The sequence below is a fragment of the Nothobranchius furzeri genome, chromosome 18 (genome assembly GCF_043380555.1).
Source record: "Nothobranchius furzeri strain GRZ-AD chromosome 18, NfurGRZ-RIMD1, whole genome shotgun sequence".
Classification (NCBI taxonomy): Eukaryota; Metazoa; Chordata; class Actinopteri; order Cyprinodontiformes; family Nothobranchiidae; genus Nothobranchius; species Nothobranchius furzeri.
In genome coordinates, this window is record NC_091758.1 from 12,518,068 (window position 1) to 12,540,755 (window position 22,688).

A 22,688-nucleotide genomic window follows, 5' to 3' on the forward strand; every position below is an offset into this window, starting at 1 on the left:
TTCCATCCCTCCCTCCCTCCCTCCATCCATCCATCCATCCATCCATCCATCCATCCCTCCCTCCCTCCTCCACTTATCTGGAGTCGGGTCGCGGGGGCAGTAGCCTAAGTCGACTTCCCTCTCCTCAGCCACTTGAGCCAGCTCCTCCGGGGGAATCCCAAGGCGTTCCCTGGCCAGGTGATACATAGTCCCTCCACCGTGTCCTGGTCTACCTTTAGGTCTTCTCCTGGTTGGACGTGCCCAGAAAACCTCACCAGGGAGGCGTCCAGGAGTCATCCTGACCAGATGCCTGAGCCATCTCAACTGGCTCCTCTCAATGTGGAGGAGCTGCAAATCTACTCCGAGCCCCTCCCGGATGACCGAGCTTCTCACCCTATCTCTAAGGGAGAGCCCAGCCACTCTTAGGAGAAAACTCATTTCGGCCGCTTGTATCTGCGATCTTGTTCTTTCGGTCACTACCCAAAGCTCATGACCATAGGTGAGGGTAGGAACGTATGATCATGCATTTGACAGTGGTGTGTTCTAAAAGGACAACGTAGAACAAAACAACATAAACTATTGAATATGATATCAAGGGATTGAAGACATGTAACTGTAGAGGTCTGGTAAATTATATCAGCATAATCCAAAATCAGAAACAGAAGTTGAGTCATCCTACGCTTCCTTACTGAAAGGTCAAAACAGTTGATGGATTGGTATAGGGTTTTCAAGCAGCCTTTAACTTTGAGAGATTTTCTGAATGTGGATTTTAAAGGATAAATCAGGTTCTAACCAAACCCCCAAGTATTTAAGTTTGTCAGAAGAGAGCTCCTTTGAAGAGTCCAAAAAATGTTTTATCTCTGGAGGAGCATAGAATATGATTTAGATTTGTTGAGAAGTTTAGTCTGAACAATGCTGTACCTTGTTAAAATTAAGCTGAAGGATCTCCTGAATTTCCAATTTGTTAGCTTTAGAACAGTATAAAATAGTGCCATCAGCGAAATGAATCGAACAAGAGGTACAACAGAGAAGTAGTTCATTTATTGAAATTGAAAATGATAAAGGCCCAAGTGAGGATCCTTGAGGAATTCCCCTAACGACTCCCTTACTTATAGGCATATAAACCCCCGGTGGAGCATGCTCTCGAGCTCTGAATAGTATTCACCGCATCCGGGGGAAGACTTTCAGCTAACAGGTTGGACCTTTCAGTAGGCAGGACTGCAGCTTTCACAGGTGTGGACAAAGGTGCAACACCTCCCCTTGAGCCAGAGACAGAAGGTACTGTCTGGTGGGTAGCCTCCAATCATCAGATTGATGGCCTCTGGGTACCAAGACTACGCTACTTCTCAACACTCGTCTTACTCAGTTTACTCAGCAATTTGCTGACTTTGAAGCCCATAAATAAATATTAACTGCTCAGTAATCTGTTTGCTGCTGACATGGAAAGCGCACCAACCAACTTCTAGACTGGATGATTCAACTCCAGTGTAGCAGCACGCGCCAGTCAGTCTGACTCTGTGACTGTTCTCCCCGACACACTGACCCAACTGTGTGGTCAAGCTGCTCAAATGCTCTCCATGTTCAGCAGCACAAACCTATGTGAGCAAAGGTTGTCTGTGATGAAGATGAACAAAACAACACAAGAGCCTCACTGATGAACTTAGTTCCTCAGCTCAGAGCCTAAGCCTGGAGATGCAGGTGTCTGGCTGGAACAGGTGAGCATCACAGTAAATCAGAGTGGAGCAAACTGAGCTTGAATTATTCTGGTTTTTCTGCACTTTTTCATCTCCAAAGCATGAAAGTTGATAGGTGAGATATTGCATTTTAATAAAAGAGGATTACAATTTATCGTATTTCTGTTGTTGGCCTGTGAAAATAGATTTAACCTACTTCAAAACAGGAACTGGAAAGATTACAGATAGATGAACAGAATAGAAATAGAATGCCTTAATTGTCCCTCAGTGGGGAAAGCTTAGTGTCACAGGAGCAGAAAAGAAGAGTGAAAAATAAGAATAAAGAGTAAACAAGGATACATAAAACAGAAAAACTTAAAAGATTCAAAATATTTTAAAAAAATGCTGTGTATATATCCACAATTTAAGGAGTGAGAATAAAAAGGTAACGAATACCACCGGTGTGCTTAATTAAGTCGATTTGCTCGTGTGTTATTTGGTTATTCCACATTCAGTGTTGCTGCAAAAATAAGTGTGTTTACAAATGGAAAAGTTCAACAGTAAATATTTGTAGATAAAGGAAAATGTGCACATTTGCCGTCACTTTTTGAAAATTAATGACTTGGGCCCGCGACTTTGTCCCAGTTTTTCAATTTGGCCCAGTGGGAATTTTCGTTGACACCCCTGCCATAGCCGGTTCAGAAGGGAGGAAAAAAACAACAAAGCCAGACCCCCTTCTGTGCTGGCGCAGGAGCTGGACAGTCCACTTCCAGCTTCTCAGCTGCTCCTCTGCAGAAAACGCGTGTTCTCTAAAGTCGGGAGTTAAAGCAGCGGTAGCGTTGTCCGAGGTAAGGAGAGCATCCTCGTCGTCCAGGAGGTCTTGACTGTCGACGCAAATGTCTAGCACGTCTTCCATGTTCTCCTCAGGAGGGAGAAACAGGGAAGCTTCCAGGTCAGGCTCAGCTAGTCTGTCTGCCACCTCCATTTGATCTGCCCAGCTAGTAGCGGGGACATCGATCGTGAGGCCATCCTCGTTTGAACCGGGCGAAGCCGGTTGAGCCAACTCGGGGAGCATGGGGTCATGCTGCGAAAACGTAGGTTCCCCCATGAGGTGCTGGAGGAATTTCACACGCTGTTGTTGTGGTTATTAGCCAACAAATAATTTGTAAGCTTTACTTACCCTTTGGATTCATCAATAAAATTCATAAATATGGAAATATTTACCGATTTATTACGTAATTAGGATATCCGTGGATATGCCTCGGGGCACCACCCCTTTTTATAGGGGAAAAATGAATCCAAACCTCTATCAATCTGTCTAAAGTTCGTAAAATTCTTTTAACGAGCAGCGGTCATATTCTATCCAACACAGACAAATTCACTTGAGACAAAACTTAATTGGCATTAGCATTTATTGACTAATATAATCACCTTAGCTCCTTCAAAGCGTTAGCCAATCAATATCAACCAACTGATTTTATCAAACAAACAACAAGCAATGAAACCATGGAATGATAATGTGAAGTAACAATCTAATCAGACCGGTGGGGTGAGATGGTTATGTGATCAGCAATGGTGAGGCTGCTTGATGATGTAACCAGGCAGAGTTAGGCTGATTACCAAACTGGAGGGAGTTTCGAAAACATAATGGCGAATCCTTTGTTCGGCTGACCAAAGGATCGAACTGTGTGTGCAGGGTCCGAAATTAACACTCGCCACTCGCCAAATGCGAGTAAATTGCTCCATTTGGCGAGTAAATTTTTGAGCTCTACCTGCCACCTGGCGGGTAAATGTTTGCACCAAATTAGTTATGTTTATCAGTCATCTTCCACGGACTTCTGATACTCCTCCCTCCTGCATGCAACTTACACAAACGTACACGAAACGTGAACGCCACACCCAACGGCATTTCCACCTATCCCATTCAATCAGTTTATCAAGTTAGCAGTTAGCTTTGTGTTAAAACTAGCGGTGAAATGTGGCGGTTTTTAACTGGAGTCAGCCAGCCTCCCAAAAGAAAACTCGTCGAACTGGAAGAAAAACCACCAGGACCAGTGGCAACCAGAAGATTTTGTGAAAAGTGGCGACCTGGAGATGGCGGAGTCGTAAGACAATTGCTACATTATGATGGCCACGTAGCGTTGCTGCCTTTCACAGACAACTGGCCCTCGGCATTCTTCAAATATCCAAAAAATGCCCATACTTTGTCTTCTTTGAGGGATAATAAATGTCCCGAGTGCTGCCGTCTCCTCCTGCCATTATTTCAGCTTTAGCTTAAAGAAAGTTTTGGTCGTAAACAACAAAGTGCGCATGTGCCGCCGGCAACTTCCAGCAGATGATACGGTGGCTGGTAAGGGTCACCGCGCCTACACCGCAGCCACGGTAATCCACCGAGATAATATATTTATATTTTTTTAAACAAGACTGTTATTATTTATTGTCAACTTTTTTACCGGGGTTTACTGCTACACCGGTTACCGTGACAACCCTATTCCTGACACACTTTCAGATATTCTCATGGTGCAGCTGTGTTCTCCAGAGATCAAGGACTATGATCCAAATGAGGCTGTAATGCTTTGGCACAAAGACGGTGTCAGAAGCAGGAGGCCAGACTTCATGGACAGAGAAAACAAGGAGTCTGACTAGATTTCAATGAAAGAGTTCATAAAAACATCTCTAAAAATAAATAAATAAATAGTAAAAATGACAAAAGAGTTGTTTTCCTTATTAATTGATGTTTTAATTATTTTGTCACTCTGTTTGGAATCAACATAATATAGAATTACATGCTTTAGGTAGATCTAAATCATTTATAATTTTGGCCGGTAAAAAATATGCTTGGCCGGTAGATTTTCATCATCTACCTGCCAACTTGGCCGGTGAGTAAAAAATTTAATTTCGGACCCTGTGTGTGTGTGTGTGTGTGTGTGTGTATGTGTGGAATTTAGCTTGTCTTCCCAAACACGCACAATCAGTGGGTGTAGAACCCTGATAACACGCGTAATTGACGGTGTGAGCAAACGTTCACAGTAAACTTAATCAAAACACTTCAAATCGCTTCACAAAGATCAAGAAAAAAAAACAACAGATCAGTCATAAAGGCAAATTACATATCTAAACAGTCTGTCAGCCTGGCCACAGCATAAACAAACTTAGATATTAAACAATAAAAGAGACGAAGCTTACTTCGAGATGGTCCGTTGATGCTTTTGGTGCGGAAGAGAGAGACCGTCTGTTAATTTAAAGCAGTCACGTGGTCGACCGCTTGTTTGGACTATTAGAGAAGCGGGAGAGAAAGAGAGATATAAAAAAAAGAAATCTTGAATGAACGAACACAAGGCGTCCCTCTCTGTCCGGGGCTGAGCAGATCAGATGGCGTTGGTCCGTTGATCTCAGCAGCTAGGCCTCATGCACACGCTGTCTGGAGCGGTAGGAGCAGAGGAGGGGGGGTCTCCTTACACCAGATGAACTGGACGGGAAGAGAGTGAGTTCTGCTCTGCGCCTCGGCTTTATAGACTCGTCCAGCGGGCGGTCTCTGTATGGGCCGGTATCCACTGGCTGGTCAGACTTGGCATCGCGTGATGACATCATCAAGCTGCTGCCGGCTGCAGAGGATCATGGGACATGGAGTCCCTGCTGGCGCTGATATCAATATGCTTTATTGTCTACGCTTCAGGGCGTAGATGGCATAGTCCTTTGGAGAAAATACTGCGTAGTAATTTCCTCATGAGGGCAGGACCCCAACACTGTTCAAATGTGGGGCGGCGGAGGTTGCCACAGAACTCGCAAGGGTCCGAAAGTGCTCTCCTAGCATGCAGAATTTCCAGGCAGACAGGACAGGCTTCGTGCAGATCCTTCTCATGGAGAGAAAACCCGCAGCCCTGAGGACATGGACGTGAAGGAGGCTTTTGGTTACCTGGTTCCGACACGGTGCTCATGATGAGAAAAGTGAAGCACAAAGGCGAAAAAAGCTGAAGAGCCATGAAAAGGTTGTGCTCAGTGGGCAAAATGTCAGCCAGAGGGCAGCAGAGAAGCACCAGCGAGCAGTTAAGATGGCTAATAAAGCTAATAAAGATGTGTTTTCAGCAAGGTGAAGAGCATTAGGACATAGGAACGGTGGTGTTGCTGTTGCTTTTAAGTGGAGGGCGGGAGCCTCCACACAGCTCATTTTCCTTTACAGACGTAATTCGATGTGTCTTCAGACAAGCCACACGAGGGCGTGGTGGCCCATAGTACCTTCGTTGTACCGAGTGAAGTCTTTTTGTTTCTTTCTTGAAATCTTGTTTTTGTCTAAATGAAGGTGATATTGTTCATATAATTAAAACGTATGTAAAAGTTCAGATTATTTCATCAAGTAAGACCTGTGGTTAGGCGGCTCACTTAAAACTCTTTAATGTTTTTGGATCCTGCCACTTGAAAGAATCTGAATCAGGAATCGATAGGAACAGGAACCAGAATCGAAACAAGGAATTGGAATTGAAATCGTTCAAATTCAAGCAATGCCCAACCCTAGTTATGTCCAAGTTATGTTTGTGACCGCGCAGAGACCGCCCCATATCTTTGGTACACGGGACTCGATTGTGCCACATTACTGTCATGGTCTGAACACTTATAAACACCTAAAAGGAAGTGACGCCACCAACACCGGCGATCTCTGATGAAGGCTAGAGATACTAGCAGAAACATGTGGGGTAAAAAATATTTTTTTACTAAACTGTGTAAAAAAAAAAATGGATAAGGAAGATAAACACTGAATGAATGTACAAAAGAGACCTAAAGCTCCTAGTTGCCAGTTAAGCTTTGCGGCAAATTGGCGGCATTGTTTTGTAAAAGAGGCCTATTATTCACCAAGACATGAGCCAGTGAGCTGCGTTCAAAACAAACTACTTCCTGTTTTGGCTTGTCCCTTTGAGCATATAACCAGTCTGCAATAAGTCCCAGTTTGTTACTAATGCCGCTTACACATTAGCGTCAGTACGGTCGGGGGAGGATGGCATCAGTTCCGTCTCGAACGGGCGGTGTAGTCTTCACATATATAGTTCTGAAGGACTTTGAGGATGCATAAATCCCCGAGCCTGTGGACGGTGTTTATTGCTAACAACACCTAACAATTTTATAACCAGGGGAAACCTCGTATGTTGTTTTACTCCCAGAAACGGACATTTTCTCACTTTAAGTGTGAAACCACGTGATCAGGACCAATTTCCGATCACGTAATTGGGTCTGGGCCTCCCTAGTTGTAACAAATGGAAAGGTTTCTGAAATGAGATATGTGACTCAAGTGTTTCCTGGTTGCATGGTTTCTGGGGTCAGCAGGCTGCAGAGCTGGAGATCCCTCTGGCGTTGCTGGTTGAGGCTCTGTGTGAGCTGCGCTGTCCTGAAGCCATCCAGGGTCTGGCAGCCTGGAGCCTCCTCATCTCTGGCAAGAGTCTGGGCTGGCTGACATCGGTAGCTCTGCAGGCTGAAGGACGGTACGGACGCTCTCATCACTCACATGCAAAATAATAAACGCCATATGTTACGCTTTTAACACTTTTGCCTTGCACTTTTGTGTGTGTGTGTGTGCGTGTGCATATGTAGGTTTGAGAAAGCAGCTTTGGAGTATCAGGACCAGCTCTCTGCAGTAACTGGGATGGACTGCAGCATCAAAAACGTTGAAAGCTGCCTGCTGAAACTTTCCAACAACACAAGCAGCCCTAAACACGCCAGTAATGGTAATCTGCTCCACCTCAGGGTTAACGATGTTTTGATTTGTCTTGATTTGCTCAGTGGGAAACCTTGCTTTAATATTTAGAGGAGAAATGTTCAGTAAGATCATCTTTATCAAGTACAATCTCTTGGTGTTCCTCTGACTAGGAGACAACAGGAAGACAGTGCTGCTAAAGTCAACTGACTGCTCTCCTGAGGTGGTGAACTTCTTGGCTAACAAGGCCTGTCAGTGTTACAGCTCACTTTGCGATTGGGCCTCGGTGAAAGAGTGGCAGGCCACCATCAGTACCCTCAAACAAAGCTCCACAAATCCTGTCAACATCAACCTGAGGGCAGATTTTAATTACATCCAGGCTCTGAGCCGCTTTGAGGAGGGAGACCTGACAGAATGTGGAGCCCAGCTGGAGCTCCTTCCTGGGGAGGACTACAGCTTCATCTCCAACAGCAAGGACAAACTTGGTAGGTGTGGATAAGAAGGTTCTTGTTGATTTGTACAAAGATACTGAAGTTTTTCCAACGAAACCAATAGTGTCTGTTTGTTTGTGCATGCCGTTTTCAGATCTGAAGAAGCTTCTTCCCTGCTTGAGTCCAGATCCTGCTGAGCTGCAGAGAGCCATTGAGGTGCAGCTCCTTCGCAGTGCCGTTAGCTCCATGGTGAAAACGGGTGAGCAGCAGGAGCAGAGGACTACATCCGGTTCAGAGTAAGGAGGATGTCTCATGCTGATGTTTGTTTGAGCATTTTACAGTTATGTCCAAAATGGTCCACATCGTTCTGTGTAGGGATGTCCCGATCCCATCACTTGATTGGAAATCTGTCCCGATCACATGGTTTCAGACTCGGATCGGGCGCCATGTCCCGATCTGGACTCGGGTACAGGGTTCAAATTACAGGAACCTGGTTCTCCTGACAGGTTGTCGGGCTCCCCTGAAGCTCTCAACTTACACACCCAGAGGGAGCCCAAATAAAGATCCAGTTTTTACCTATTTTATATTATTTATGGACTCTCCGCGTAGCTGGGATTCTTTTGAGCAGAGAGCTGATTATTCGTGCGCTCCAGGCAGCTGCTTTCTGAGCACGGCCACAGTAACATTCTCAAAGTGGCAAAACCCAGAAAATATATAATTAACACACGATCGTTCATGTCCGTTCATATTCTCTCTGGTCACGTCTGTATTTTATTCGAATCTGACTCTGATTGACCGGACGTGCTCTGCCGCTCATCACCGGTGGTCTCCGTCACTCGCACGGCCAAGCAACACAGCGCACACTCTGCCATTCTTGTGGTCAGTAGAGCCATTTGTTCTATTAGTTAAAAGTAACTTGTGAGGTGAAAAATGAGGAAGCAGGCAGCAGTTTGTCTGGAGGACTGAAAGGAGATGCAGGACGATCAGAGACGGACAGGACAGGAAAACAAAAACCAAGAAAACAAAACAAATGGGTCGCATTTAAGGGAACGTTGTCCTGAAGATGTTCCGGCCCAGAAAATCTGACCAATATTGCTAAAAAGCATTTAACTTGATGAGTGAGGCCAATATAAAATCAAAAAATTTTGTGTGTGTGTGTGTGTGTGTGTGCGTGCGTGCATGTGTGTGTGTGTGCGTGCTCCAATAGCAGTTCACTGATGCAGTTATTGACTTCTGTCCTGGATCTGTTTGCTAATTCTGCCTGACAGCATGTTTGTGAGAAGCACGGTTCTGGTTGGATTGGGCCACACAGCCGTTTTAAGTGGACAATATTTCAATCATTTGTTGAATGTTAATAGTGTTAATATACTACACAACTACATAGTCATGTAATAAAGGTAACAGCAAAAAAAGAAGAGTTCACTGAGCTGAATCGATATATCGGATAGAATCGAGTCCTATTGTGATAATCGATTCTAATTCTTGAGAATCGGAATTGAATTGATTCTATAAATTTAAATCGATACCCAGCTCTAGTTGTTAAATGTTAAAATAAGGTAATTAAATAAAAAATAAGGAACACTGGATCTGTTTCTTCGCTTTCTTTATTCTTGTGTAATGTAATGTCCATCGAAAGTGTCGGATCGGGCTTTGGTATCGGCAGGTTCTCAAAATCAAATGACTCGGACTTGAGGGTATAAAACCCTGATCGGGACATCCCTAGTTCTGTGTTCAAGTTTTGATGTTCCTGAAATTTTCACTGACCCCCAGCTTTGACCTCTTTGGCTTTTCTCTACTTTTAGAGCAACACTGTTGCGTTTTCATGAACAGCTCCTGTTTTATCACTTATTTAACGTTAACCGCAGATCAAAAGTTAGAAATTGGGCAGGTTCACTGAGAGTTTGTTTTCAACTTGTTGTGTTTGGAATACGATTGGTAACTGAACATGAAAATAGTCTCCTACACCTATATCTGCATTTACTTTTGATAGAAAACAGACGGTGAAACCCTAGGATTGAAAAAGCCTGACAGATCTACGTCACACTGTCACTTAACATTCATGCGCTCACCCATCTAGAGTCACGACGTGGAAGGCTGTAGAACGTCACAATTAGTAGAAGCTAACTGTTGGCATTGGCAATTCCACCACACAGCAGAACTCCTCGAGGAGATAAAACATCAACGATGCAGAGCGAACAGTCAGTGGTAGTCGTATTGCTTCTATCCAATCAGAGCAGAGATGTCCAAAAATCAGGAAGTAAGACGCTACATCCTGTAGTTTTCTACTCCTCTTTCATCTTGGCTCACTTCTACTTCCTGAAGCAGGAGTGCCAGAGCTTTTTTCCCCACATGGTTCAACTCAGAAGGCATTAATTTATACTAGAGACCACTGCAGAGCTGTTGGAATTGAAATTCATAGCATGACATATCTTTTTACGTTAAGACTTAAACACTTTTTGTCTTCCATAGGTTGAACTATGTTTCCATGTTTACCCTTTAACCTTTGTTAGCATCCTATTTGCTCCTGTTGTGTATTGCTGCCAACATTTCCCCACTGAGGGACAAAAGGGATTTTCCTGTCTTTACTTATGTGCATGTACACTTGTTCTGTGTTTCTTCCCTGACTCCGTTTGTACGGCGTTGCAGTACTTTGGTGCGTTGCTTGAAACAGACCGGAAGGATCTGCCTTGGCCCGCTCCGTCTGTCGACGCTGACTCTCTCCGACGCCCTGCCCACTCTTCCTACGCTGCAGCTCCACTGTGCTTTCGCCCTGGAAAACACACTTATGGGACAGGATGTACGTACAAACACACACTTCGTTTGTATCCATGTAGTGAAAATTCAGTCTCACAAAGACTTTCAGGTACAGTTCTGTCACGATTCTACGTACAAGTTTGGTTCTGAAATGAAAGATTTTTTAAAACTGGCGTCTTCTTTGAAGTTTGTGAAGAGCAATAATCCTCTTTTGTTCTGGTTGGTCTGTGATCTGATGTTTCCCGGAACAAGCAGAAGGGAGAAAACCAAATGAATCAATGGAAACCAGACGCAAACCAGGGTTGTGACCATGTGTCTTTGTTGTTGTTGTTTGTTAAACAGGACTCCTTCATCCCTCTCAGCAGTGAGGCTTTAAACTCGTGTAAGCAACAGGATGTTCAGCTCTTTCTCCAGGCTCTCAGATACTCCATGTTCCAAAGACAACTACTCCACAGACTCAAAGGTACTTATTTACTCATTCGCTGCCAGCGTTTCTCACCGTTTTTACTGTTTTTAAGAGTCTCAGAACGTTGCGCGCTAGGATGATGTCGACGCCAAAACAACCAAAACAAAGCGGAGACTCACCTCTTACATCGGGATGAATCCGCGCGTTTCGAGCGTTATCCGTTCTTTCATAATCTGTTGTTGAATTGTGATCGGCAGAAGCTTTTCCGGTTCGCGTCTCACTTTTTTTATTACAGCAGCGGCCCAAAACGATCTCCAAACACATGGATGTACGAAGATAGATTTGTAGATCATGTGACTTAAGAGAGCATCAGACACATGCCGAGTATCCTCTACTGCAGGGATTCCCAAAGTGTGGTGCACGCACCCCCAGGGGTGCGTGAGCTGCCGCTAGGGGGTGCGCGAGGTGAAAAGTGTAATGGCTGCAGAGCTCAGAGAAGTTTGTCATGTGTCACCATTATTGTAGCCAGAAACTCATTTGTGGGTGGGCCAAAGAAAAAGTAAGTGGGCCCAATGAATGTAATTGAAAACATGTATATTTGTGCGCGTGTCCTCCACGTGTGCCCTAGCTTCATAATAACAATGCGCCGAGTTTCAGCACTCTGGCCTGCGCACGCTGATATGTTCTGTATTTGATCATTTTTAACGGTGTTTGAGAAATCTGAAGGTGGCGAGTCATTCTGGCAGATTGTAATTAACACCTGTCTCATGCAGGTGTTCTGACGTTGTAAACCTCACACACAGAACATTGTGGATGTAACTAAATAAATCAATGATGAAGATCTGAAGTTCAGAGTGCGTCTGTCAGAGGTCAGACGCGTTCCAGCGGATCCACGGCTCACGGGTGCACATGTGAGCACATCTGGGCTGGGCAGAAGAAATTTTACAACATTGGTTTAAATAGCGCCAAATAACGAGACGCGGTGACTGGAGCGGCTCATGGAGCTGTGCCGCACACACACACACACACACACACACACACACACACACACACACAGATTCAATAAGTGCACGCTGCGCAAACTCCGGCGCGCCGTCAGACTGAAGACAGAAATGAGCGCTGCCTCCTCTGTGATAAAAACTTTTAAGAGGTTTTATAACATTTTTCATTCCAGGTCAAATTAAGATATTAGCTTCTATTTTGGGATGACGTATTAAAGTCGGGTCCGCTCCAGCCAGCGACTCCTCATGAACCTGACAACAACTCATGTTACTGCAGCATTTGTTATTCCAGTCCGCGCGGCAGCGGATCGCAGATTCAGCCACACCATAAAACAGCAATAAGTCGGTCTGAGGCAAAAGTGAACCTCATGGCTATATCTTGTCCCCTATAGACATTTGATTACGCACAAGTAGGTGGCCAGCTCAGGTTTACGCAGAGCAGAAGGAAGGAGAGCGCTCTGGCCGCACAGGTTAAACGTTCCTACTTTAAGAAAACCATTAAATTGCATTGTTTATGTGCTACCTGGGCACTCTAAATATTTATTTAAAATTAAATCAAAGGAATTGTAACGGTATCGAATGTTTACTAATTACTATTTCAAAAATGAAAGTGATGGGGAAAAAGGTCGATCATATTTTTTTAACCCTGTCTGTTTAGCTTGATGCCTGAGATATATATATATATATATATATATATATATATATATATATAGCCATGCCCTGATGTGGGGGCTGGGGGTGCGTCGACATGGTCGTGACCTAGAAGGGGGTGCGTGGCTAAATAAGTTTGGGAACCACTGCTCTACCGTATGGCATGTTTTATTTATTAAACATTGTGTTATAATTACTATTGGTGGTGGCTAACATAAGGCAGAACCCACTCCAGTATCTGAACCAGACTATTTATCTCAACAGACAACTGTTGGGTCAGTGCCGCGTTTTGAGACATGTCCACCTTTGTTCTTGCCCAGGTTACTCTTCCTCCATCGATGGCCATCTTTTGGAGGTTTGTCTGACTGCTGCCAAGTTTGCTCGCAAGAAAGGCAACATAGCTCTAGCGTCTCGGCTTCTCAGTCAGTGCAGCGATGGGACGCACGAGCAGAAGCAGCAAGATGGGCTGAGTCAGACCTTCAAGCGTCTCACCCTGGAGGGCACTATGGGAGAGAAATGGGGGCCAGAGGTTCAGATAGAAAAGGCTAAAGTCCTGAGAACAGCAGGTGAGGAGCAGGCTACTGCTGTCTGCATGTGCTCGTTAGTTTTTAATCACGTCTGCTTTTAGCTCAGTTTGTGCTTTCTGTCTTCATACGCTGATGGTGATGAGCTCACACACACTCAGGAACACCAGAACGTGTTACCAGCTTGTCTTGAGCAACAGTTGACATGTTCTGGGATGTTTCACACCAGCATGTGTTCAGCCGCACTTCGGCTTGTTTTAGATGAAACGAGCTTTTCGGGCTGGACGATACAGAAAAATAGTATATCGATAAAAAAAACTCATGTTCAATATCCATCTTATTGAAAATGAATTTGAAAATAGTAGAAAATATATTTTACGTGCAGCGCTGGTCAATTCATTTTTCTGTATTTTTATTTTTTTCTCCGCCTCGTCTCGCGGCGACATCTCGCTGCCTCATGCTCTGTTTTGTTTTGTTTCTTTGTGACGTAGCGTGCCCGAGTTTGTGGTTTTGACTGGTTAGGAGCAAGTAGTGAGTCTAGTATGCTGCTACCTGATAGGTTATAATGAAAAAAGGAAACTTTTTTATCGTTTTTTGTTTTATCGCACCACATACCTATGGGTAGAAATATTGAACTATCGTCCAGCCGTACGAGCGTTCTTAAAGTCAACTCAGTCGAGAAGCTGGTCAGAAACGCTGAATGGTTGTTTTCCCATCAGTAACAAAAACATTTAACAATCTTTGTTGTGGGTGGATTAAGAATAAAGCATTAGTGTTTCTCCTGCAGATGCGTGTGTTAGCGCCTGGTCACCATGACAACGCACTTTCCCCCGCCAGTTATTGCTGCATTCTTTCTCTTAAGTGCGGTGTACAAGGCTGTTCGGGGTGGGCCCCACTGACCCTCTGCTGACCTCAGAAGGACGATGTGTGCTCTGCCGCAGCAGTTGAAGAACAGTAGGGTTTTCACCCGCCAGCACAGGTCGTTGTTGCAGACCTGGAAATGTGCCACGGGTGTGAATTTCACATCTGTGGACCAAACAAAAATGATGCAGACAAATGGAATTGTTTTAAACGTTTATTCCTGTGAAAAGTGTTTCTCACCTAGCCCCAATCTGTCTGACCTCTGTTTTAATACAGCAAGCATTTTCCCAAATAAGGTCTCGTTTCTGTTGCTGACGGCGATTCTCCAAATTGTATATCCTGTAAGCTTTCTAAACATCTTCAGATGGATGTTATTCAGCAGGGATAAGTGTGCTCGTTAACTTTCTGTAAATGAACTGTTGTTGATCCACAGGCCAGGCACTGACAGCCATGGAGATGCTGAGCAGGGCTGCGCTGTCCTATTGCCGTGTGGGGAAGAATGAAAGTGCTGCCTGCCGATCTTTGCTGACTCTCTGCAAGTGGTTGCTTGCTGACTGGAAAGACATGACACCTCAACTTAAACAGGCAAGAGTTTATTAGAAACATTACGAGAGGCCTTATTTAGAAAATGTTGCTGCGCTGTGTAGTTTCTAGAGAATGCTGCAAAGAGCACACCATGAGGCCATTAGAGGAAGTACAGTTGGCACATTATGCACTCCCATGATATCAAAGTGAAATGTAATAATCTACATAACCACACACGGTGTATGAGTCGTCTTCACTTGTCTAGAATGTTCTGGTGCTGATCTGTGATTGGGAGTTGCTCACAGCAGACTTGTTTGTTTTGGTGCAGGGGCTGCAGTACCCAGATTGACCACACGATGTCACTGTAACTTCATACACTTAAAAAAATTACTGCCATTTCATTTTTTACCTAAATTAAAATGGTCCTTCCCTGAAACCCCATTTTAAAAATATTTTTCTGATTATAAACGGTCACTGAGTTTTTCATGCAGGCTGAACATATAGTCTCCTACACCTATCTCCTGCATTAGCTTCTGATAGAAAATAAATGATGAAACTCTAGGATTAGAAGAGGTAACATGCCAGGCTCAAGTATGATTGGATCTGGGACCAGGAAGAGTTAAGGGGGCGCTGTTTGAAAAAAGAAAACTTGCCATTCCCCCAGTAGCTGAAAAGGTCATGGACTCACCCATCTTGACTCACAGCTGTTGTTGGTTTGGCGTCCAGGAAACAGCAGAGGTTGTCATGATTAGTAGAAGCTGTTAGCATTAGCTACTCCACCACACAGCAGAACTTCTCCAGGTTTGTGTTATTTGTGAAGATAAAACATCAGTGTTGCAGAGCAAACTGAGTCGGTGGTAGAGTCGTGTTGCTGTTAGCCAATCAGAGGAGCGATGCCCAAATATCAGGAAATTTGACTCATCTGAAGCTCAGCTCTGATGTGACTCACTTCTAGTTCCTGAAACAGGTGCACTGGAGTTTTTTTTACCCCCCCTCAAGTATGACTTCCAAGGCATTTTTCTGACTAGAGACTTCTGCAGATGTATTATAATATGAGTAAAGAACCACTTTAAATAATATTGAAACCTGTGAGCTTGCTGCTATGGTGTTATACGGAGCCTAATGCCTGGGGCACGCCGGAGATGAAAGTGCAGCGCTTTTGAGAAGTCAAGTGGTCACACATGATGCACCACTGAGCGCTTGTTGGAAAATCGCGCGATGGTCACAGCATCACGTAGGACTTGAGAACAGGAAGCGGAAAGTGACTCTTGTTTGTACGTGATCAGACTTGCCGTCATGTTTTGAGACTAATTAAAAATGGGTAAATACGCTATTTATTAGAATATTTTAAGATCAATAGTACTTGAAAGTTATCAATACTGCGGTTGGGTTTGTGCCGTGAAGCCATTCTGCGTCATAAGGTCTGTTGTAAAGTACTCCACAGTGTTGCAAACAGCAGCAGCGCTTGAGATCGAACCGGTGCCTATCTTCAACGCCTCGGCGTGGCGCTGCGCTCCCTGTGTTTGCACTTTCACTACTCATTAACTATAATGGCTTCTAGTGTGGCTCTCCGCATGTGTCTCCAGTTTCCCCAGGCTTAATTCTCCTCCCCTTCCAGTCGGCTCACGGCTCCCCGGAAAAACGGAAAAATGAATGCAAGTCAACAAGGCTAAAAGAGCCAGTTTGTAATCCGCTTTGCTTTACGCCCTGGATCATACATATGTTGTACTGCAATTTAAATGAAAAGTAATGATGTGTGTTTCAACCACGCCTGTCATGTACTTTGAGATTTATCAGCTTGTGGAAGTTTGCTGTTGGCATGACTACAAATCAGACGTCCGTACATCGTCACCACGTAATCTCCTCTCCCCTAGCGTAGCTGCTACTCACCACATGACCAGATTTATGGTGGTGGTGTTCCTCCTGAAGGAAGGATTTCAAGTTTGCTGACCTTACGGCCCTTTTCCCTCCGTTTTCTCCGTCTCTGGTTCGATGACATCACTTTCATGATGCGCATTTGTAGTCATGGACTTTTTTTCACACAAAACCTAAAATAACTTTTCCCCTGTTTGAAAATAAGCACTTCCTTGGTATCAGAATGCATCTTTAAAATTCACGGACATCGTATGTGAAATCCATGGTACGTAACAAGCGGCATTAGAAACAGACTTTTAGCCCCGTTGACTTGTTTAACGTTCTTCTGGGAACCCATGGTCCAGAGGTAGAGGAGCGTGACTTAAACTCCCTGTTAAGGCAGTGATGTGTTATTGTAGGTAGTGAAGAAGTCTGGAGGGGTCAACTCCTGTGCTACAGCCAACTCTTCACCTCTAAGCCGGAACATCTCTGCTCTCCTGGACCTTCCTCTGGAGGACCAGGGCAATCCCCACATCACCGCAGAGACATCAGGTAGAAACACATTTGACCAATAAGACACCTTGATGTGAAAGCATCTCCGCTTTCATATGTAGTCAAAGACACGACCTTTCAGAGTCTTTGTAGCCTGAAGGTGTTAAGGTAGTCAGACTGGGTCTGGCCACATCTTCATGCTGGTGCTTCTGCTTCCACAGTGAATGTGGGCGTTGGAGAACCAGACTTTGTGCTGGGCCAGCTCTATCAGCTTTCAGCCAGCCTGGCTCCAGAAGTAGCTAAGTCCTGGGCAGCTTTGGCTAGCTGGGCATACCGCTGGGGCCGGAAGGTGGTGGACAACGCCAGGTTAGTGACGTCCCTGGAGTTGCACCTGTGTCATCCGGCTGCAACAGCTGACCCTATTCTACAGAGGTGTGGACTCGAGTCACATGACTTGGGCTCGAGTCATTATTTTAATGACTTCTGACATGACTTGATAAAATCTATAAAGACTTGGGACTTGACTCTGACTTGAACGCCAACGACATGCAACTTGAGTTGACTTCCATCTGTTGACTTGATGATGACTTGAGCATATTTGATATTTTGGCACAAAAGTGACACGACATGGACAAAAATCATAAACCATTCTTGGTTCTGGGTTAGATCTTGCTCTGCTAGATGCAGCAGCTCTTTGTTTAGAATCAACTTCAGTTGAACTTCCTGCTTGTTTGAGCAAATAAACGAAGCTTTAAAAAGCTTTATTTCTGGGATTTATTTATTATCATCGTCGGACAGTAGATGACTTGAAAATTCAAATTTTAGGACTTGGACTTGACTGGAAAGGCTTGTGACTTGCAAAGCAGTGACTTGGTCACTCCTCTGCTAGTCTGTTGTCTTGGCTGATAAATGAAGTGCTTCTTTTCTAATTGGTGTAGTTAATGGTCAGGATTTATTTCTCTGAACTCCAGCCAGGGGGAGGGATTGCCTCTACTTCCAGGAGAAAAGAAGGAGGTTGAGGATCTGCTGCCAGCGACCACCAGCGAAGAAGACAAGGACATCATCTTCAGCATTTTAGGACAGGCCATGTGTCGTCCAACAGGCATACAGGTACGGGCCAAGCTATCCCCTCTGGTTCTAGCCCAGCAAAGAGCAAGTACAGGACTGAGCTGCCGTTCCCGACAGGCTGTCAGAACCATGAACAAGCTTGATTCGGGGTCCTTTAATTCAGTTTTACTGAAACGTTTTCTGAACACTTGTTTCTGTTACGATGAGACAGAACTGGGGTGGTCATGAAGCTAAACCCAGTAGCTACTCTGTACCCATCAGGCATGTCCTGATTGTGTTCGTTTCTCCTGCTCTGATGCAGACCACAACGTCAGAGTAGCAGGACCCCATAAACAAACTAACCTGTTGATTTACTCTTTAATGAAGAATGTTGGTTTTATAAAGGGCTTTGAATGCAGGTCAGCTGACAAACCCGTGTCAACAACAAGCCTTTTGACTCATAGCTGTTGACTTAAGCCTGGTTCATGCTTCTCCGTCAGCTCCACAAGGGACAGACACGCACGCACGGAGACATTTTGCTCTCGTACTTCTCCGTCTCCTGGAGAGTTTTGTAAAGCAATTCCCCTCCAGGACAGCAGAGGGCGTAGCGCTGTTCTGTGGCATCCTGTCATGTATCGGTCCAAGATAGTGTGTTTATATTGTGTTTTTTGATTATATGAGACTTTTTAACACGGACAAATTTGTCTCTCATCCTCCTCCACCTCTTCATGCGCTCGCCACCTCTAAACCCACGTTTCCTGTCATTTCCGTCCACAAATAAAACGCTTGCTGTGTATCTTTTCACTCCTCCAGTCACGGGGAATTAAACGTTCATGTTTTTAGAGTTTTTTCATGAGGCATTCTTCAAGCTTCTCCGTGTCTGCCGCTAGTTATCCTCGGCTCTCTTTATGTTTTTGAGGGCGCAATGGCGGCGGTGGACGTCAGCGGCGTCCTGACCAATCACAAGCTTGCGTTCTCCGTCTCGACGGACGGATGTTTATAAAAGAGAGCTGGACTCCGTCCGTCCTTGCGGGGCTCTCCAGCAGGCTCACCAGGACGGATAACGGCGTTGCGTGTCTCCGCACTGACGCAGACGCATGATTCGGGCTTTAGCGTGAAACAAACACAGCCGTCTTTAAGCAGGTCTGAGATCAGTCGATCCCAAACACACAGCAGATCCTTCAGCTGTTATCCGTTTCCAGGCACGTGAAGTTTGTGAATGCACTTAATTCTGTTTCACCCAAACTTTGAAGAGAACAATGAAAATAATATTAGCTTCATGCAGCTTTAGGGTAGTCCATGATTATAATACTAACTGTTCCAGAGACGTGGGCTGAAGTGAATCTTCTCAGTTTGAGTGTGAATTTCCCATTACAGTGAGATGATCATATCTGCTACTGTTCACGTCCTGTGACCACGTTTCTGTGAGAGTTGCTGCCAGGTCTCACTCACATTATGTTCATCAGGACGAGGACATGGCTCTGCAGCAGGAGGACCACGAGGATGACATGGTGGATGTGATCTGGAGGCAGCTCACCAGCTCGTGCCCCTGGCTCGGGGAGGCAGGCCAGCAGGTCACAGATGGTCTGATTCGTGTTTGGAGACGAGTGGTGGACCGGATCTTTGGTCTGTACCGGGTCTCCTGCCACGCTTACTTCACCTTCCTGAAGCTGAATGCAGGACAGGTGAGACTGACAGCCCAGCTACGTTTCTTGGCACTCCTTCTGTTCGGTTGTTGATGTCCAGCGACTGTTTGGCTTCTTTAGGTTCCTGTAGATGAAGATGACCCGAAACTCCTGCTGTCCTGTCACAGCAATAAACAGAGTAATGATGATGTTATCGTCATGGCAACGCTGCGCCTCCTTCGGCTCCTAGTGAAGCATGCTGGTGAACTCAGGGAGGGACTTGAGCTGGGCCTGGCTTCGACTCCGACCGCACCCTGGAGACGTATGTCACACCAAACTACCCGCTGGCTTCAGTCTGTTTGAAAACTGCCATGCTCATGGTTTTTTAAACATCTTAGCATCAGTGTAGGGAGCTAATTAGCTTGAAGCTCTGTTGGGAGAACCTCTGGACAAACTAAAGGATGGTCTGCTGTCCTTTATGTGATTTCTACTGTGTGTTTTCCTCAGGCATCATCCCTCAACTGTTCTCACGTCTCAACCATCCAGAGGCTTACATCCGACAGAGCATATGCAACTTGCTGTGTCGAGTGGCCCAAGACTCCCCTCATCTGGTCCTCTACCCAGCTATTGTAGGGTCTCTCTCCCTGGGAGGGGAGGCTCAGAATGCAGGTATATAACTATACTTTCACTTTTCTCTGCCTTCTCCTTTCCACCTTGCTTTTGTCTGCGTCTTCTTCGGGGGTGTCGTGACCACCGTCTCGTACGATTGCCGGACTCTTCTCCTTTCGATCATCCGAGATCAGTCAAAACGCGCCTTGGCTTTGTTTACGTTCATGGGGTGCTGGACCCGAGCCGAGCGCCTCTAGCTAGGTTTTTCCAATCCTGGTGAAAACTGAGAAAGTGGGCAAAACGAGTCAGGATCCAGGTGAGTAAAGATTCTTGGCCGAAAACTGAAACACTGAAAGAAGTTGTCAATAATTAAAACCGCAGCATTAGAAGGACTGTAAAGTTAACTCTTTAAGCGCCAAAGTCGCAATATTGCATTTAACGCGCCAAAAGTAATCCCTCATGAAGTTATTACTTTACCCCAGAAGATGGTGGAGATGTGTAACTTCAATCTGAGCAACACTTACGGGTGTTTCTATTGAACGTTTCAGAGTTTATAGAGTTTGAAAAGTGCCCCTCATCCGAAGGCTCCCGACTGAGGAGAGGAGCAGAGGGGGGGCGAATATTGTCGTATATTAGAGGAGAAACTTACAATGCGGACAGGTCTGTTCATTGCTGACGAAGCTCTTTGTCTGCTAATGGCTGTCTCTGATTCTGAAGAGGAATAGTCACCCTCTGATGAAAACATTCACTCATCCATCGAGGAAGGAAATGGCGCTGCAGCAGCAACAGTGTGTGCTTCATGAGAGTACAGACGCTTCACACACATGATCCAAAGCTTATTTCACCGTGTTCAGGGCATGGTGGGTGTAGGAAGGATGGAAAAAACACCGCTAATAGTGACAGACGTAGCAGGAATGTAAAACGGTAAAAAGCTGGGCAGACGCGGTGGACGTGAAACAAAGTAAAAAGTGTCACATCATTGATATGAACATTCAAGCGATCATAATAAAACAGCATTGATGGGGGGGGGGTTACTTTTGAAATCGGTACGAATGTAAGATTTTTATGAAGCAAAGAGCAAGTAGCCTCATGAGGGCGGAGCAAGATAGAACAAAAATGGGTCCACCTGACGGCCCATCTCGGCTGCGACGTTTATGAGATGTATGTATCTCAGCCAAAATACGAAAATGCACTTTTGGGTCATTTTCAGGCAAAAAATCTTGGTGGCTGGCTGGTGATTTAACGACCTGTGGGAACATATCTAAAATATCCGCACACGGGAAACTTCATCCGCTTCCTAGGTGGAAGTGGAGCAGTCCCAGTGGTTGTCACTGGTCCTGCCTCTTCTGTGCCAGCGTTCAGTTTCACTTTTGTGTTTGTCCGTGCGGGTCGTGCTGTTGTTTATTTGTTTTTTTATAGGCGGTGTTGGAGACGTCTTTACAGGGGGTTGACCGGGGTTAATAGTCACACGGGTTAATCCCTGCAACGCTAGTGGAGATAAAGCATCAACGTTGCAGAGCAGATTGAGTCGGTGGTAGAGTCATGTTGCTGTTAGCCAGTCAGAGATGAGATGTCCAAATATCAGGAAATTAGACTCCGAATCCTGCCGTCTGAAGCCACTTTCTCCTCTGGCAGTGCTCTCCCTGCTGAAACAGGCACATCTGAGTATTTTTCCCAAGAGTACGACTTAGAATGCATTCATTTGTACTAGAGACCACTGCAAATGTATTAAAATATGAGTGAAGGAGCTCTTTAAGATAAAAATAAGAATAAAATAAAAAAGAAAACACAGGAGCTCGAAAAATGCAGAAACGACTGAAAGGCCAGCATGAGTTTAGGACGACATCTGCATGAACTCACTAGTTTTTGGTAACACTGAGCTTGTTCAGACTGTAAAAGGAGCATAAAAGTATTTGTAATATGTTAATTTTGAATGTTTTATAAGCAAAGTTTTCCTGAGTATTCATCAGATAAGAATTATCAGTGAAATGTGAAATGATGTTGTGTTGATAGAGAGCAAATTGCCACCAGCTCTGCCAGCGTTTTTGGGCAGCATGCAAGGAGAGGACCTGGGTGGGGAGGAGGAGGAGGAGCAGCTGCAGAGCACCGAAGGAGGAGGATCTTCAGGAGAGATGGCCACCTGCTCCAGCCAGGACCAGGCCATGATGCAGGACTGTTACAGCAAGATTGTGGAGAAGTTGTCTCTCGCCAACCCAACCATGGTGCTTCAGGTAGGAGGAGCAGGACAGACGTATAACTAAATATGGAAACGAACCTGAAACAAACCCATTAGGGGGTCAACATTAGATTACATAAGGCTTTTCATCAATGTCTGTAAAAAGCAATCAGACTTTTCGGAAGTCCAGACTTGGGAATGTCAAACATTTTAAGAGATATTTAGTAATTGTGTTCCAGTGCACACTGATAGTTTAGAGGTGAAACGGGGAAAACAGAATCTGGTGCAAATGTTCATAATTCAACTTGAATGGTGAAACTAATCTGAGACAGACTCATTCCAGGCAAACTAGATATTTCAGCTTTTATTTGTTCTAACTGATGATTATGGCTTATAA

The 22,688-nt window shown here is 44.9% G+C and overlaps 1 protein-coding gene across 3 annotated transcripts in view; it reads left to right on the plus strand.

Moving 5' to 3' along the window:
• Positions 1-22,688, plus strand: part of smg1 (SMG1 nonsense mediated mRNA decay associated PI3K related kinase) — a 138,572-nt gene that overhangs the window by 61,430 nt on the left and 54,454 nt on the right. For 2 of the 3 annotated variants that reach the window (XM_015968926.3, XM_070546966.1), the window contains 15 exons: positions 6,966-7,123; positions 7,233-7,366; positions 7,509-7,820; positions 7,921-8,062; positions 10,413-10,563; positions 10,863-10,983; positions 12,899-13,144; positions 14,397-14,548; positions 16,762-16,894; positions 17,056-17,200; positions 17,806-17,944; positions 19,348-19,566; positions 19,648-19,828; positions 20,014-20,175; positions 22,129-22,346. In XM_015968926.3, the coding sequence (XP_015824412.3) occupies positions 6,966-7,123; positions 7,233-7,366; positions 7,509-7,820; positions 7,921-8,062; positions 10,413-10,563; positions 10,863-10,983; positions 12,899-13,144; positions 14,397-14,548; positions 16,762-16,894; positions 17,056-17,200; positions 17,806-17,944; positions 19,348-19,566; positions 19,648-19,828; positions 20,014-20,175; positions 22,129-22,346 (2,613 nt within the window). The remainder of the gene's footprint in view (positions 1-6,965; positions 7,124-7,232; positions 7,367-7,508; positions 7,821-7,920; positions 8,063-10,412; positions 10,564-10,862; positions 10,984-12,898; positions 13,145-14,396; positions 14,549-16,761; positions 16,895-17,055; positions 17,201-17,805; positions 17,945-19,347; positions 19,567-19,647; positions 19,829-20,013; positions 20,176-22,128; positions 22,347-22,688) is intronic. The other variant, XM_015968927.3, reaches the window with a different exon arrangement.